The sequence below is a fragment of the Natator depressus genome, chromosome 6, assembly GCF_965152275.1.
Source record: "Natator depressus isolate rNatDep1 chromosome 6, rNatDep2.hap1, whole genome shotgun sequence".
Classification (NCBI taxonomy): domain Eukaryota; kingdom Metazoa; phylum Chordata; order Testudines; family Cheloniidae; genus Natator; species Natator depressus.
This window is the reverse complement of record NC_134239.1, coordinates 19,267,233-19,283,724: the sequence shown is the minus strand read 5'-3', so window position 1 is coordinate 19,283,724 and position 16,492 is coordinate 19,267,233. Positions and strand designations below refer to the sequence as shown.

Below are 16,492 nucleotides of genomic sequence, written 5' to 3'. Positions count from 1 at the left end.
AAAGCTGGCATGTAGCATTGCTGAAGCAATCAGCTGAAGCCATGCTGTGCCATCCCATACTTCTGAGAGAAGAGACAATGTAGGCTGCAAACAGAAAAGAACAGTAGGTGTGACATGTCTGACCCTGAGGCTCTGAGCTCTGCAAAAAGCCAATCACAAAGTTGCCTTTGAAAAGGCTGGTAAAGGCATGAGAGCTGCACTGTCATCTTTAATCCTTTTCTATTGGATTATTTTTGACAGGTGTGTAACTCACCCGCTTATTGTTTAACAAATCCCATCACGTTTTGTACAGTGATGCAGGATATAGCCGCATGCGCATGCCCAGGGCTGCTTGTGGAGATCACGGGCTGTCTACATACATATCAGTGTTCCAGAATAAGAGATAGGACAGAAGAAATTTCACTCAGGTTAGACCCCAGGCAGTGGGGAAGGGTACACAGCATTAAAGCCACCAGCATGATTGGCCTTAATTGGCCCCCTCAGCAGAGTGCAGTGACTACTGAGCCATGGATACTCAACTTCCCTCCCACTCTAGAAGTGGACCCTACATATGAGGGTTGAGGCCCAGTGTGCAGGAAGCTTGCACTGCTGCTGCCCTGGCCAAACAAGACATCAGTCTCCTGAGCTGTCAATCTGGCAGCATTCACCAACACTAAATTCACAAGGACAAAATCTTTTGACCAGGAGTGGAGTTCATCCCCTACCAGCTGCTCTCCACTTCCCTTACTTCCCTGTCATGTTGCCTTCCAGAGCATAACAAAGGTTCAAACTGACAGACCGCCTCTCCCCACTATGACAGGACCTACCTCCTTCTTCACTCCTTGCTTACACCCAGATTTGTGCTCATTCAATGTGCCTCTGTTTTAAAGTACCCAACTTAACACCTAGGGCCCAGTTTCCAGAGATGCCACAGATCCCGTTAACTTCAGATCAGCTCTAGGTGACACCAAGTTAACACCACTAGTGGCTGGTCTCTGTTTGCATTCCTGCCAGTGGGAGGCCAAGACATGCTTCTAGAGGACAGTGCTTATCTGGCTGTACTGACATTTTCTGAATGCCAAAGTCATCCAACTTTTTTTTAAAAAGAAAAATGATTTTGCACCATTAGTGTCATTCCATAACCCTGCATATTAAAAGGATTTAGCTAACCCCAATCTGTATTTCTTGCTTCCCAATAGAGCTGTAATATCTGTGACACACTTTGTAGTCAAGTGAGATGGAAAAAATATCCCCTTAATAACCAGTTTTATTGCTTAGCCATAAGTGCTTTGTCTCTGCATGGGTAGGGAGTTGGAGTCCAGGGAATAGATTATTTTCTCATTATTAAATTCACAGTGTTGAATAACTGAGAATAGCAAATACAGATGTGGGAGAGAGAGTAACACATTTTGCAAGCCTAGGAGCACAGTGCAATGAAGCAGAAGCTTCTGTTATAGAAGCTAAAATACCATACATACAAGACACACACATCTGTGACTAAAGCCTGGTAGGCCATTGGAATGCAAAGACACTATGTAGGCTACCATTTGTTATCAGATACATTGAAAGCAGGGGTCAGCTGAACCGGTTTGCTGCAGGTGGGAAAGATAACATATTTCACTGGTGGCTTCTGTCTTGTGCTTCGAAATCCAACCAATAGGTTTTGTTTTTTTTTTTAAATTAAAAGGGTGGGATTTTCGAGATTTTTTTTCAGTATTGGCCCAACTATTCCCACTGAAGTTTTACCAAAGACTGCATTTAGACCAACGATGGGCATTTTTGAAAATTCCATCCTTAATCTCCGTTTGCAGTGTTGTTGTAGCCGTGTTGGTCCCAGGATATTAGAGAGACAAGGTGGCTTAGGTAATATCTTTTATTGGACCAGCTTCTGTTGGTGAAAGAGAGACAAGCTTTCAGGCTCACACAGACTTGAAGAATTGCTCAGTGTAAACTCAGAAGCTTGTCTCTTTCACCAACAGAAATTGGTCCAGTAAAAGATATTATCTCACCCACCTTGTATCGTTAATTTCTATCAGCTTTTAGGGTTGCAAAGATAACCTTTAAAATATGATCTACTTGTAACCGGCACAGTAGTGTCTGCCTGAGTCTGCAGAGAATCTGAAGCGATAACTCAGAGAAGTGTGATCTTAGTTGATTCTGAAGTGTAAAGATGCTATGTAATATGCCAGCATTGTTAACTATTTCACTGTTTGTCAAATCTTGCAAGAAAGACAGATGATCATTTAATGTACAATCCTGCACCAGTTAAGGTCATTGTGAATTTTACCATTGGCTTCAATGGGAGCAGATTTGGGCCTTTAATGAAGATCTCTCAATCAGCTGTGAGTGAAGTCTAACTTTGATGTGACAAATGGACAGAACTGAGATTATGAGAAGAGTTTAGGCAAATGCTGCCACTGGTATCATTTAAGCTCATCCCTGACTGAAAGGTTGCATGCTTCCAGCATCAAGAGTTGCCATCCTTACAGCATAGCACATGCCCTAGGGACTGTTAATAACACTTTTAATAACTATGGTCTACTGTGTGCTGTTTATCAGCTATTGTGGTTCACCTCAGAGGTGGCTGCATTTCACTGCTGGGTGAGTGCTCAATATAGATATACAAACTGTCAGTTTAAAAATTGTAAAATGCTTTTAAATCATTGAGGGAAAAAGATATAAATTTAAGATATTAGTGTAATAAAAGCTACGTTGGATCAGGCACTCTGTAAAGATATCTACTAATAAAGATCTTACATTGTTCCAGTTCAGTCCTTTCCCAGAATATTTCTGTAAATGGCCTTAATGATACATGATGTGGTGGGGGTATACTGCATTTGAACCTGTGCTGTTGTGCCCTACAAGCCAAGCTATAAACAGTTGGGACCCGGAGCTAAAAGCATCAGTAAGTCCCGATGACTTCAGTGGAGCTGTAGATACTCAGCGCCACTCTCAGAATCAGACTAATGGCAAGTTTTGGCACGGTGTGTATGTGCAAATGATGCAGTGACTCACTGAATATATAGTTTAGTGTGTGGAATATGAAAAGGAAAAAGAAAGCTTATGTGAATGACCAGCTCTCTACCTGCAGCACTGGGCTTAGGAGATAATGTTACCGATCACATCACGTGCTGTATACAGGTTTAGTCTTGTCTCACTATCTCCATTTACTGCTTCTGCATTGGAAAGCAGCAGGGCTCCTTGGGGTATTTTTTCTTCTTCCCCAGTGGTGGCAGCTTGACGTTAGCGAGTGCTGGAGTATCATGCGAGTCTGGGATAACTGGCTGAGCTCCACAAAGCAGCTGTATTCCCGCAGTGCCAGAGCCGTTGGAGAAAGTTCTTGTGCAACGTGCCTCCTAGCTTTGCACGCAGAAAATTCCTAGTCATCTATTTTTCTGCCAACAGGTTGGGTGGGTTTTGTTTTATTCAGTGTGTGTAGGTTTCCTTTTCCCCATACCGTTCAGGTGGAAAGGTAGGAGGAGCAATAGTGGCAGGTGGGAGGGAACTGGCTGTCCCTAGTGCAAGCCTGGAGGCTTGTGATTGGGGGGGAGAGTGGAACGAGCCCTTCAAGCACAAAATGCAGGGCATGGGTTGAACAATGAAAAAATTACTTAACTGGCAGGGCCAGCCTATTGGATGGTCACATGAGCAAGGTGTCTGGGATCAGGGAGTGTGCAGCATGTGCAGTGCCCCTGGTTCGGTCTGGAGACCTCTGCCTTAAGCTGGGAGAGGGTTGCTCCGAAAGGTAATCCTTCCCCCTGTGCTTATCTTCTTTGCAGAGTACTGCATGAGAGGGAGCCAAGGTGGAGGGGAGACTGGCCTCTGTTCTGTCTGTAACAGCTGTGTTGTCAGCCCTCTGCCTTCCCAAGGCTGCCGCAGGGAGTGAGCAGGAAAGGACCACAGCCCCACCAGGTGAGGATCAAATAGAGGTGACGTGGAGCAAAGTGGGAGCTTGGGGCTGGGGGTCGCTGTGTATGGTGCTTGGTGATAAAGGCAGACTCTGCTCCCTTAGAAAAGGAAACAGGGACTGCTGGATCCACAGACTCTCCCCCTTCCCCTGGGTTCCCCAGCCCCACTGGTCCCTGCTGCTCTCCTTTAACCTGCTTGGCCCTGTGGTTTCTCTTCCATCCCTGCTGTGAAAACCCACAGGTTCTTCTGTTACTGCTGTTATACCCGTGAGCTCTGTTCTAGCACCAATCTCGATTGTTTGACCTTGGGGTCCTTACCCACTCCCTGCCGTTTGATCCTTTCTGTCCTTTTTCTCTGTGTTTCCCTCTGCTTGATCTTGTGGGCTCTCAGTCTGTGATCCCCACTGGATGATACTGCAGGCCTCTGTTATTCCCCTGACTTACAGGCTTCCCATCAATTCCCTGCTTCTTGACACCCTGGCTCCCCTCCTGTGTGACTTCCTGAACCCCTCCTCCTTGCGCTGTCCCTGTCAACTGCCTTTCTCCCTGCTTCCTGCCTCTCGGAAGTGGCAGCTCACCATTGTAGTAAATGACAGGTTTCAGAGTAGCAGCCGTGTTAGTCTGTAGTCTCTAAGGTGCCACAAGTACTCCTTTTCTCATTGTAGTAAATGGCACTATCTTTCCAAACTTCAGCAGTGCCACCTTAATTGTAACGTGCAATACTGGATTTAATTCATCTCAACAGAGTATAAAACTCTAGCATAGCTCAATAACATTGCTGTTCCACCACTGACTTCCCAAGAACTCTGGCCCTTGAAACTATGGAGAGGAAAGCAGAGGCTGAGCTATAATTCTGGGGAACTCACTGAGATACCCCCTCGTCTGGCTTATGCAGCTTTTGGAGACCCTGGGAGTGGGCCAGAGTCAGCAGCAGCAAAGTGATTCTCTTGGGGCTACCTTCTCTCCCCAAATTGAGGAGGTAGGGGCCTTGCTGCCTGCCTAGCAGCAGATTGCTATGTTATAAAAATATATAACACCAACATGTGTGTTCTCGCTCCAGAAAAATCCAGCTGTCGCCATCTGCACCTTGGACTTTGCCTCTTTGTAGGTTCCTACTACATGAGCTGATCTGACTGTCCTAAACTCTTGCCTAGTGCCCTGCTTGTTCCCCATTGAACATTGTGGGGGGCACTTTGTGCCTTTGTTAGCTCAGGATCACATGTTGTATCTGTCCCATTTCTTGTATGACAAGAGTGGCATCTCTAGAAAGCCAAGGTTGCTACTAGCTTGACATTATTCATCTCCAGCAAAACAGAGCTGCGAGCATTTCTGATTGGGATGGAGGGGGCAGAGGGAAGGGTTCTGACTGGCTTACGAGGGGGCAGAATCTGCTGAAGGTTGGAGTACGTTGCCCAAGTCTAGCAGCTCTTTAACCTATCAGCTCTGGGTTCCCACACATGGCAGGGTGGTGGTTGGTAGGAGTTATAAGGAGAGATATTCACAAGGCAGGGATTGGTCTCCTCCTCTTAAACATCCTTCAGCTTGGACTTTGTGCCAGCAATATTTCATGCTCATTGTGAGAGAGGAGCAAGAGGGCCCTGGTAGTGACTCTGAGGGATGGGGCCTGGGGGGATAGAAGGACCCTTCTCCACCAAGTCTGAGTGATCGAAGACCGGCTTTTAGGAAGAGTCTGAGCTCTCAGAAGAGGCTGTAACTTTCATAGACTTCCTCATTCTGGCCCACTGGAACAAAACAGTGTTAGCCATCAACTCCTCTACCAGACATGACTGGACTGAGTCTGAACATCCGCAGCTGTTTAGAAAAAGGGTTCCGAACCTTGGATTTACCCTGCATCAGCAGTGCACGCTCCCAACACATGCCCCTTCCATGCCCCCTCCTAGTTACAGCCAATTAAGTTCCTGTTTCAGCAGTTTCCTTCCTGCTGTCTTGCTATCCCAAAGGCCCCTCACCCAATCACAATGGATTTGTGAAGAGATTTGTTACAGGGGCACGTGGCTCTGTCCTGTCTGCTGTGAACAGGTGAAAGAGGAGTGTGATTAACTTATTTCTTCGGAATTTACTTTTTGGTTGATAAAGCTGCACCTATTATAAGTGTGTTTTGGGTGTATCTTGACCCATAATCTGGTCCCCTTTGGAGAGCCCTGCAGAGGGAGCTGTAGCTGCTGTTCCAGCCAGATAAAAGCCTGAGGCCCCCAGACCTTGACCTCCGTAAACAACAGATCCTTTCACTTCCCATCTCATAAGAAAGGGAAAATGTTTCTTCAGGGAAAGGTTCAACTTCAAGCAGCTTTGTTGAGAAGTTTGTGAGACCAGATACAGTTCAGTCCTGGGAAACCTACACTATCTAGGAGCCATCACAGTCCCAAGCTGTAACTTCAGAAGCAGTTTGCATCAAGAGTGTCAAGGAGTGGGGCCCATTCGAGAGAAACTAAGATAAGGGTTATCTCTCTGCCCCTCCCTGCTATGCAGGATGTGTTTATGGTGGTATGGGCCCTGGGAAAATCACTGATAATGTTAACACCGTTTATTTGTTGGTCCAGTATTACACTGTAATCTACAAGCTTTTGCATTAAGAAGGTTCTTCAGGTATATCAGTGCAGATCAACTATCCCACCTTGCCTAGACTGGTTTTGTAGAAACTGTTCACACTTTGCAGACCATTTGGGCCTGAAACTGTGTATATGTTGACTAATTTGTTGATCCAATAAGAACTGTCAATGCCTCTCTTGCCCACCTTTAGTGTAGTGACAGGTTTCAGAGTAGCAGCCGTGTTAGTCTGTATCCACAAAAAGAAAAGGAGTCTTTGTGGCACCTTAGAGACTAACCAATTTATTTGAGCATAAGCTTTCGTGAGCTACAGCTCATTTCATCGGATGCATTCAGTGGAAAATACAGTGGGGAGATTTATATACACAGAGAACATGAAACAATGGGTGTTACCATACACACCGTAAGGAGAGTGATCGGGTAAGGTGAGCTATTACCAACAGGGGAGCGGGGGGGATTTCTCCTGCTGGTAATAGCTCACCTTACCTGACCACTCTCGTTACAGTGTGTATGGTAACACCCATTGTTTCATGTTCTCTGTGTATATAAATCTCCCTGCTGTATTTTCCACTGAATGCATCCGATGAAGTGAGCTGTAGCTCACGAAAGCTTATGCTGAAATAAATTTGTTAGTCTCTAAGGTGCCACAAGTACTCCTTTTCTTTAGTGTAGTGTGACTTCCCCCTTCATTCACACATGAGGATCAGCTCACTGACTTAATGGAGCTGGGTTGATTTTCACCATCTAAAGATCTGTCCCAGTGGTTTTTGGAACACATCCGTCTTTGCTGTTTGCTCCTTTGCATGTCCACTCTCACACCTCTTTCCTCTACAGCCTGGCTGTAAGTTAGCATGCGAATGCGCACACACACACACCCAGTCTCTTTGCTTGAAAGGAAAGCTGCACCCACTTTACTTTGCTCAACTGTATGAAAGGTCACCAGGTATGCAGCACTTGTTACTATAAATAAACTGCAAACCGTTTAATTAACGACTTCAATTACAAATGGCAAGTCAAAGCTCCATGCTGGAGGCAGTTGTCTGGCTGGAAAGTGCTGTCCTTTGTGACGCTGGAAGCGCCAACAGGGCAGCTGTCAACCACTTTACTTTAAGGCTGATCTAGCCATCAGAAGGAACTCTGGTCAGCTCGACACTAAAATGTTAAGTCAACCCAGCTATGTTGTCCAGGGGTGTGGAAAATCCACCCCCTTGAGCAACGTAGTTAACCCGACCTAACCCCTGATGAGGGCAGTGCTAATTCTTCCATTGACCTAACTACAGCCTCTTGGGGAGGTGGATTAACTACGGGAGACTCTCCCATCACTGTACTGAGTGTCTTCACTGAAGCGCTCCAGCAGCTATAGCATTTTAAGTGTAGACACAGCCTGCGTATGGTTTACTAGTGAAGCATTTTGTGTCAAGATCAGTGATCCGAGATTATGAGGGTGGGACAATAATATGGATAATTATGATTCTCTGCTGGGCACCATTATTAGCTGGTGAAGTGACAGTGCTTTGTGCTGTAACCACATTTTAAACCATGACCATTCCAGTTGGATATCGTCATCCACCTACTAACTTATTGAAAAGGAAAGGAGGGTAAGATTTTGTGTGCTAAAGGAGGGGTGTGCATCCCTAGCAGTTCTCCCTCTGTGCTGGCTTGAAGTGGTTTCCATCATATACAGCAGTGTTCTCAAACTTTTGTACTGGTGACCCCTTTCGCATGGCAAGCCTCTGAGTGCGACCCCCACCTTATAAATTAAAAACACTTTTAAATGTATTTAACACCATTATAAATGCAGGAGGCAAAGCGGGGTTTGGGGTGGAGGCTGACAGCTCGCGACCCCCCATGTAGTAACCTCACCACCCCCTGAGGGGTCCCAGCCTCCAGTTTGAGGACCCCTGCTATACAGGGTTTACAGTGTGGTTCAGTGGCTCCCAGCACCCCTGCCCTCTTCTTGTCTTCGCACCTGGTGGCCAATCCTTTGAGCTGGCGGTTGCAGAAGAGATGCAGGAGGAAAGACCTGTGATGAACTGTCTGGGTGTGTATAGCATCACCTGCAGGGGAGGAGGGTTTGCAGCATCTGGGTTTAATACCACACACTCTTCTCTCCTGCAAGCAGTGATGATACTGTACGTAGGAGTCAGCAACATAGGACTGGCTGGTGAAATTTCAGGGCAGCAGGGGGCTTGTCCCAAGCTATGAGGAGGAGTTAGAGCTTGCTTAGATCAGCTGAAAGGGAAGGCTTCCGCCTCATCTCCTTCTCCTGCACTACTGATGGGATGTGGAGGGCCATAGCCGATGATTAGCTGCACAGCCCTCTCATCTCACACATTTTGGACAGTGATGAGAGAGAGAGGGAGAGAGAGAGAGAACCTGAATGTGCAGCTGTTACCCACAAATGCAGTGAGCTGATAGTTCTCCCATCTGTTGTAATCCGAGCACACACAGGGATTCCCCTCAGTTTCATTAAGTGGGGGGTAGTAGTGATTAAAATACTTAAAGGGCTGAAAAAAACGATTTATGCAAGAAGATGGCGAACTAGGGAGATTTGGTTGGATTACAGTGAGAACTCATGCTGGCTGGATAGGGGGCAGTCTATTAGGATCTGAAGGGTACAAAGGCCCAGGGGGAAGTGAAACGGTTTGGGTGGTCTGGGAGGGAGGGGTGTAGAAGTAATAGTGATGAGCTGGAACTGAACAAAGGAAAGTTTCAGCTGAAGGGCAGCCAGGATGTCCTTCCACTGAGATCCATTTGAGCCTGGTGCAGCCTGCTAGGAGGGGGAGTGGTGAAAGCCTCATTGTTTGAGTTATTAAAAGTGGCTTGGCCAGAGCCCTGGAGAAGACATCTCAGGGGATGACTCCATGTTTGCCTCCAGGGCAGTGGGATTTGTTCCTCACCCTCATCTGATTTCTAGGATTGATCAGTCCCCAGAATCTTGGACAGCTGAAGCACTACAGCTGAGCTTGGCCTAGGTTAAATGAGGAATGAGAGGTCTGGGCAGGAAACCCATGGGGAAAAGAAACTCCTTTTGGGGACACTCCTGCATTGAATTCAGTGTCTGTGTGGCTGAAATCCACGTGGCTGTACGGTAAAAGGAGGAGAGGGGGTCCTCAGCCCTGCCCTGCAGCAGGACAACGCAAAACCTGGTCTGCTTTAGTTTGCTCTCCCTCCACCTCTAGGCAGGCTGGGTGTGTGCTCAGCCCCTTTGGGGGAGTAGCAACACTTTCTCCTGCAGGCTCTAGGTAGATTCTGGCTCCACAGTGTTTGCACAGCAAGCAAAGCTAGCAGGTTTTGATGTTTACATACCAGCAGGTACCCAGCCCTGCCTCGGAAACCTGCCCCAGCTAGTGCTGCTTTGGAAGTGTGGTGGGGGTTTTACTACAGAGGGAGACAAGGCAGAGGGCTTGAAGGTCAGCTAGAAGATATGGGTCTGACAAAACTTCCATAGAATAAACCTGGCCGTGCTAGAGACTGGGTTAGTAATGGCATTAAGAGCTATTGTGTAACCTCCTGTGTCTTGGAGAAGTCAGTAGGTCTAGGATTAGAAGCATCCCATTAGCAATTTTACTTGCAGAGCCTTTATCTGCCAGCCATGCCCTTGATTCCTTCTCATGGCACCTGCCTGATCACCTGCCAGGTGAAGATTTGTTCTCCACTCTCTGCGGTGCTGATGTCAGCCAGTCCACACTTATTCCAGGGAGGAATTAAGTCCCTGGATGGGAACTCAGGAGAGGTAGGCTCTGTTCCCTGTTCTGCCACAGGCTTCCTGCATGAACTTGGGCAAGTCACTTAGTGCCTGAGGCTCAGTTTCCCCATCTGTAAAATGGGGATAATAACCCTTCCTTTGTCCGGCTTATCTGTTAGGAATCTATGCTCTCTGCGGCGGGTCTGTCTCTTCCTGTATGTATAGCACCTAACACAGTCTTGCTTGGGACCTCTAGGTACTACTATAATACAACACAAATAATACAGGACTAGTTATAATACAAATAACTAGTTTCTTTCAGCCGGCCCAGCAGACATTTGTCATTTCTGCAGTACGCCTGGTAGTGGGGAACACTGATTGCCCACCCCGCCTCCACAGTGTGTGTGGAGCATGCTACTAACTGTGCAAGCTGTTACATTTTAACCCAGTGTATTTCATTTCTAACTTATTCCTGTGTCATTCCCACCAGCCTTGGATCTGTCCTGCCAGGACCTCGACCGCTTCTATGATCGCAATGTGTAGAGGCAGCAGGAGCCTGGTAATCATTTGTTCTGTCCACTGGACGAGCTGAGCCTCTAGCTCCTCCGGTCCAGCTCAGACTTTAACCTCCTGTGGAGCAAAGACTGCAACCTGCTGCAGCCCTCCGCACAGAGCCACCTGCGCAGCACGCTGCACGCCACCTTCCAGTGTCTGCAGGCTGGCGGTGCCGGGAACTATACCTGCACACTCTACCTGAACGGCCACAGAAACGCCTCCTGCACCATCAGGCTGACCATGGAAGGTAGGGCTGGGGGAAGTCACCCACAAATATAGCTGCAGAGCCAAGATTAAATACCTGGCTTGAAACACTGATGCCTCCTGCTGGCTGTTGCAGGGAGTAATATTGCTGTGCTTCAGAAGAGGCCGCTTGACTGCTTATGTTACTTCTGGCTTGTTAGACACACACACAGAGCGTCCTATTCTGCGCCTCTGACGCTCATCAAGCAAACCTCCATGAGTGTAGGAGGGGGGAATTGCAGGAATAAGTGCCCTTGCATAGGTAGCTTTGCTTTGACAGGAAATATTAAAACAATACTTATAGTGTAATATAATCCACCTTCCCCAGTAAATACTCACCCATTTCTGAGCATCTGTTCACTGAATTTAAAAAGAAACCAGGGCAGCAGCAGAGACCAAAATAAATCCTAAATGGAGGTGATAAAGAGCAAGTATACACAGTCCCCTGACTACTCACTAGTATGGAAACATAACTGAGGAGGAAGCAAAGGCTGCGAGCCTCACGAGCTGTGCTTTGACAGAATGAAATAGCGAATGAGCAACACAGGAGAGGGGGACAGGGGAGTAAAGTGGTTTGCAACATAGATTTGACGAGGTGGAGAGGTACAGGGAAGCCATTACAGATGGTGCAAAATGCAGAGGAAAAGGCTCTTGCACCAGCTGTAAAGGGTCAAACGCCTCAATTCCCATTGAAATATTACTCTTGACTGCAGTGGGAGTTGAGTCAGGCATGGAGAGGAGGCTGCTGCTTCGAAGAGGAAAAGCAGCAGCCATGAGGAGATAGGGCATGATGCTGCCCGCCCACTGCTCAGCTCCCAAGACATTGCCTCTTTTAGAGGGCAAGTAGCTCTTTGCCATGGTCTGCACTAATCCTTAGAGCTGGAGAGGAAATGGCAAATATGGGTGCAAATGTGAGTGAAAGTCACTTGCTCTGTATGTATCGTTGTCATTTCAGAAGTGACACATTTTAACCAACTTTCACTAACAAAAGGTGTAACACACTGCACATGTGCACAACACAGCCTAGACACCTTAGTTGTCTGTGGGGAAACCTTCAACACAATTCCCTACGCCTTGTGCTATAGGAGGCATTTTGTTAGCAAGTAGGAGGCTGTTATAGTCATTGGGAGCCAGGTGCTGGGGGGGAAAAAACATGGCCACACACCCTACACCAGTGTGTTAGAAACAGACTGTATGGCTGGGCAGTTGGGGCGTTTTGCATGTCTGTATTATCGGCAGTGTGGATCTGCTACTCATTTTACTAACCATGTGACCAATTTCTTCATTGCGGGTGCAGAACTGACTGACTTTAGAGAGTGCTGTCAGAGGCACAAAGGAAGACAGGAGAAAACAGATGTTGTTCTACTATAAAGGAAAGGATTTAATATTAGGTGTAAACTGAAGAGATGTGAGACTTATTTTTAAATGGATGCTGTCCCTTTAAAGAGTCTCTCTCTCAGCATTTCCTTTCCCTCCCGTGTAGATCTATGCAGTGTGCCTCCAGAAGTCCTCTTCCCATCCAGCAACCAGACTTTGGAGCCTGCCTTGGGAAGCCAGATAACACTGAACTGTACTGTGCAGCTGCCCTTTCAGCAGCACTGCAACCCCGTCCTGCAATGGATGAAAGATGGCCACTGGCTAGGCAAAGAGAGCAGCCAATACACCAGCGAGGAAAAAGACTGGTAAGGAGTCTGACCTGTCTATAAATAGAAAGAGGCACTGAGGTGGCTACTGACAGGCAGGGCAAATTGCTTCAATCATTGCTTAAATAGCATTCATGCATCCAGTGAGCCACCGTTCAGTGGGAGTTCTGGACCCACAATCAATAACAGAGTCTCCACTGAGCAGTTTCCTATTGATAAGGTCAACTTCACATGAGTCCTGGCCCAGGGTATCATTGCTCAAACCTCGAGCAAGACATCCTCTTAGCCAAAGTGCCGATCCAAGCCACGTCCCTTTCTAGCCCTGGCTTCCCCACACAGCTCTGCTAGTGCACCTCAGACCTTATCTGCAGCACCTCTGTTCTTCTAGGCCCACCCACAGCTCTGCCAGGGCACTTGAGTCCTGACCTAGAACACCCCGTTAGTCTTGTCCACAGCTCAGACAATGCACCTGAGGGCAGGTCTACACCACAGCGCTACATCGGCGCAGCTGCAGCACATCTGGCGAAGACGCACTATGCCGACGGGAGAGCACTCTTCTGTCTGCATAATTACTCTTCCTTGGCGAGAAGCGGAAGTGCTGGTGTGGACAGTGCAAAACTTGCATTGCTTGGGGTGGGAGGGGGGGCAGAGCTATTTCACACCCCTGAGTTAATCAGTCTTGATCTGCAGCACCCTTGCTATTCCAGTCCTGGCCTTTGCTCTACATCTGAGGGCACTTCAGTCCTGACTCACACTTCCCATCTTGGACCTCTTGAGGAAATATGCCAGTGATGTCAGCTTTTTAGGTGGAAGTTGGGTACAACTGAGAAGTGGCCAAGATCACCCAACATCTATTAATTTGTGACTGACACAAGATTTGAACTCATGTCTCTGGAGTACAAGCACACTGTTCTATTTATCCTCTTTCTCTAAGGCATGTTCTAAAAATTGTAATTCCATAAACACAGATAAACAGTGAAGCACAGTGTGGAAAAAAAACAAACCAAGCCCCACAAAGCATGTAGGCCAGCTGATGTTTCTGCCCATTTTATATTATGGCTCAGTGAATTAAACACAAGACTCTCTGCAGCACAAAGTGTGGGGTCCGAGGGCTGCTACATGCTCTGGCTCAGATTCTGATGTCAGTGCCACTAGAATAAAGCCACTGTGATCGGCGAAGCTCCATTGAGTAGGACACTAGAGTCACTGGGAGCAGAATCTGGCTCTGTGTATTGTTCCCTCAGTTACAGAGGCACATCTACTAGCTAACCTTTTGCTGCTCCACTGTGAAAGCCATAGAGCTTTCAACAGCTCCCAACAGGTCTCCTTGCTTAACAGTAGTTAGCCTGAGCTTTGTGGTGTTTCACTTGCGAAAACTCTTTTCTACCGGAGCATGTTCCCTGCTCCCAGAGGGGCATACTGGTTTGAGAGAGCTAAAGACACAAGGCTAGCAGCATGTTGAACCCTGGGCCACTTCTACACTGCTGCCAAGTACATTATCCCTGTTGCCAGCAGGAGTTGCAGCTATGAGGGGTGATGATGATGGCCAAGCATGAATGGAAAGTAGGGCCAGCAGCTTAACCCATCTTAGGCAAGTCATCTGAAGTTCTTCCTTGTTGGAGGTCATTGTTAGCGGGGAGGGGGTGTGCGTGCGCAAACACACACACACACACACACACACACACACACACACTTATCCATCTCCTTTGTTGGCCAGGCAATGGGAAGTCCAGCAAAGCAATTCCTACCTTTTTGAAGGCATTCCTGCCACTGAAAGTTAGATTCTAATTATAGATTTAGGATGACTATTAGGATGCTGACTTTAGGATGCTATTTTTGAAAATCTTGGCTTTGGTCTCTAAGTGCAAGGTGGATTCCTGCTGAACTGGACCCTGGCTAATGATTTATTGTGTAAAGGAACAAAAGGCTAACTCTAAAGTAAAGACATTCAAGAAGATCACAGAATCCTATCAGAGCTTAGAGGTGGACAGCACTATCCTTCTATCCAGTCCTTCTCCCTTTCCAGGCTGAATTGTTCCCTACAGTATAGCAGAATGACAAAACCGAGTTCCTGTAGGCTACGTGTAGAACTCTAACTGGAAGCTCATTCTTGTTCTCTTCAGTCTCCTAGTTAAAATAGGAAACTATTTCCATGAAAGTGTACCCTGTAGCACTGCACTGATGCTAGCCTCTTTTGTCCCTCAGGATCGGTGATAACAGAACAGAGAAGTTCATGTCCAGCCTTCTGGGGGTGAACCTGACAAGTGACGAGGACTACGGCGTGTTTGCCTGCTGGGTTAGGAATACCACAGCCACTTTCACACTACAGAGATCAGGTAGCTCTTTGGGCATTTACAGCACGCTGATAATGGTGCAAGGAAGGGGTTACTATACCATTTGTGGTGGTGTCTACTGGATAAGGCCTTTCAACAAGGTTTGGCCAGTCTATGGCGGCTCTCCTGGTGGAAAGAGAATGCTACAGGTATTTTTGAGATGAGTTGGGAGTAACTTGAATATCCTGACTAACACTTTCACAGTAACTAGCTCTAATATTGCAGACTGAGTAGGAGATGTTGAGTGCCTCACAGGCTGTCCAGAGTAAAAAATGCCCCCCATAAAAATAAATTCCAATGGAATCTAGAGAGATCTTGACCTCAGACACACAGTGGGACCTCAGACACACATAATTAGGGCTCCAGATTTGTCACAGTGGGAAGAACCTCTTGGATACTGTGATTTTCCTGTTTGTCTCGGATTTCTCTTTCTGTCCGTGATTTTAATAAACTCACCCTGCAGCGGTAGCTGCTGCGGCTGGGCCCTGCTCCACATCCTGGACATTGCAACCTGGCAATAGGGTCACAGTACTGCCCAGGTTTGGCCCGGCTGCCCCTCCATCATGCCGGGGGGCATCCAGATCACATCTGATTGAGTGGCATTGTAACTTGACAGGAGCGAGGGGGTCACAGAGCCCAGAGCCAGGCCCAGCTCTGAAGGACATGAGCCGCTGTTGTAGGGTTAGTGTGGGGCTGGCTCACGCTCTAGCGCCCCCCTCATTTGTTGTAGCATTTTTTACCCAAGTCACAAGCCCCATGACTTTTACTAAATTTACCATGCCTGCTCCATGAGTTTTGATTTAAAATCTGTTACGACAAGTCTGCAGCCCTAATCAGAGTCCATAAACCCACTGTTGTGTCGCACTCACACCATACCTGTTAAACAGGGAAGGATGGCCCTGGGATTGCTGCAGGGCTGAGGCTGACTAGTCCTCGGGCAGCCCGGCTGTAGAGTGAAGAGACTGTTGTCTTGGCAGTAATGAAATAACCAGAGCATGAAGTCAGTTTAGCAGTGAGACTTTCACGGTGGGCTTGTCAAGACTGCCTTGGATCTCTGCCCTGTGAGTGAGAGGATACTTTGGAACCCCCCTTCTGGAGCAGTCCTGCTTGCCATGCTGCATACACTGAGTAGTAACACAGCCACTGTGTGTGTGGAATTGCCCAGCCAGGACACTGAGTGGCAGGACCTACTTTGATTAGCTCTTGGGTTTAAAGGAACATGCAGTGCGCGTTAACCCTTTCAGGGACCTGCTGCGGCAAGTCCTGAACTTACTGCCAAATTTTCTCAGCTGTTGCTCTTTTGAAAGTAAACCCTCCAGCAATGAGACACTATTGGCATGGGGCGGGGGGGGGGAAAGGGGGGAAGCAAAGGGGGCTTTATTATGTAAAGATGCTCTCTTTCAATATGCTGACAGAATATGGTGCCATATGATGGCACTGTAACCTGAAGCCCTGGAGATGGGGCTGCCTCCAGGAGGCTAGTCACTTAGGTCAAGACTTCTTTGTTTTAAAGAACCGTGAGAAGGAGTTGATAATGGGGAACTCTGGATTCAGCCCAACTGAACATAGTCTCTC

The 16,492-nt window shown here is 47.4% G+C and overlaps 1 protein-coding gene across 4 annotated transcripts in view; it reads left to right on the top strand.

The window, feature by feature from the left end:
• The first annotated feature begins 3,608 nt into the window (after positions 1 to 3,608).
• The window catches only part of SIGIRR (single Ig and TIR domain containing), a 28,810-nt gene continuing 15,926 nt past the window's right edge, over positions 3,609 to 16,492 (top strand). For 2 of the 4 annotated variants that reach the window (XM_074956892.1, XM_074956890.1), the window contains exons 1-4: positions 3,627 to 3,891; positions 10,634 to 10,945; positions 12,425 to 12,623; positions 14,790 to 14,920. In XM_074956892.1, the coding sequence (XP_074812993.1) occupies positions 10,939 to 10,945; positions 12,425 to 12,623; positions 14,790 to 14,920 (337 nt within the window). In that variant the 5' untranslated portion in view covers positions 3,627 to 3,891; positions 10,634 to 10,938. Of the gene's footprint in view, positions 3,892 to 10,633; positions 10,946 to 12,424; positions 12,624 to 14,789; positions 14,921 to 16,492 lie in introns of all 4 variants that reach the window. The other 2 variants (XM_074956891.1, XM_074956893.1) reach the window with 2 other exon arrangements.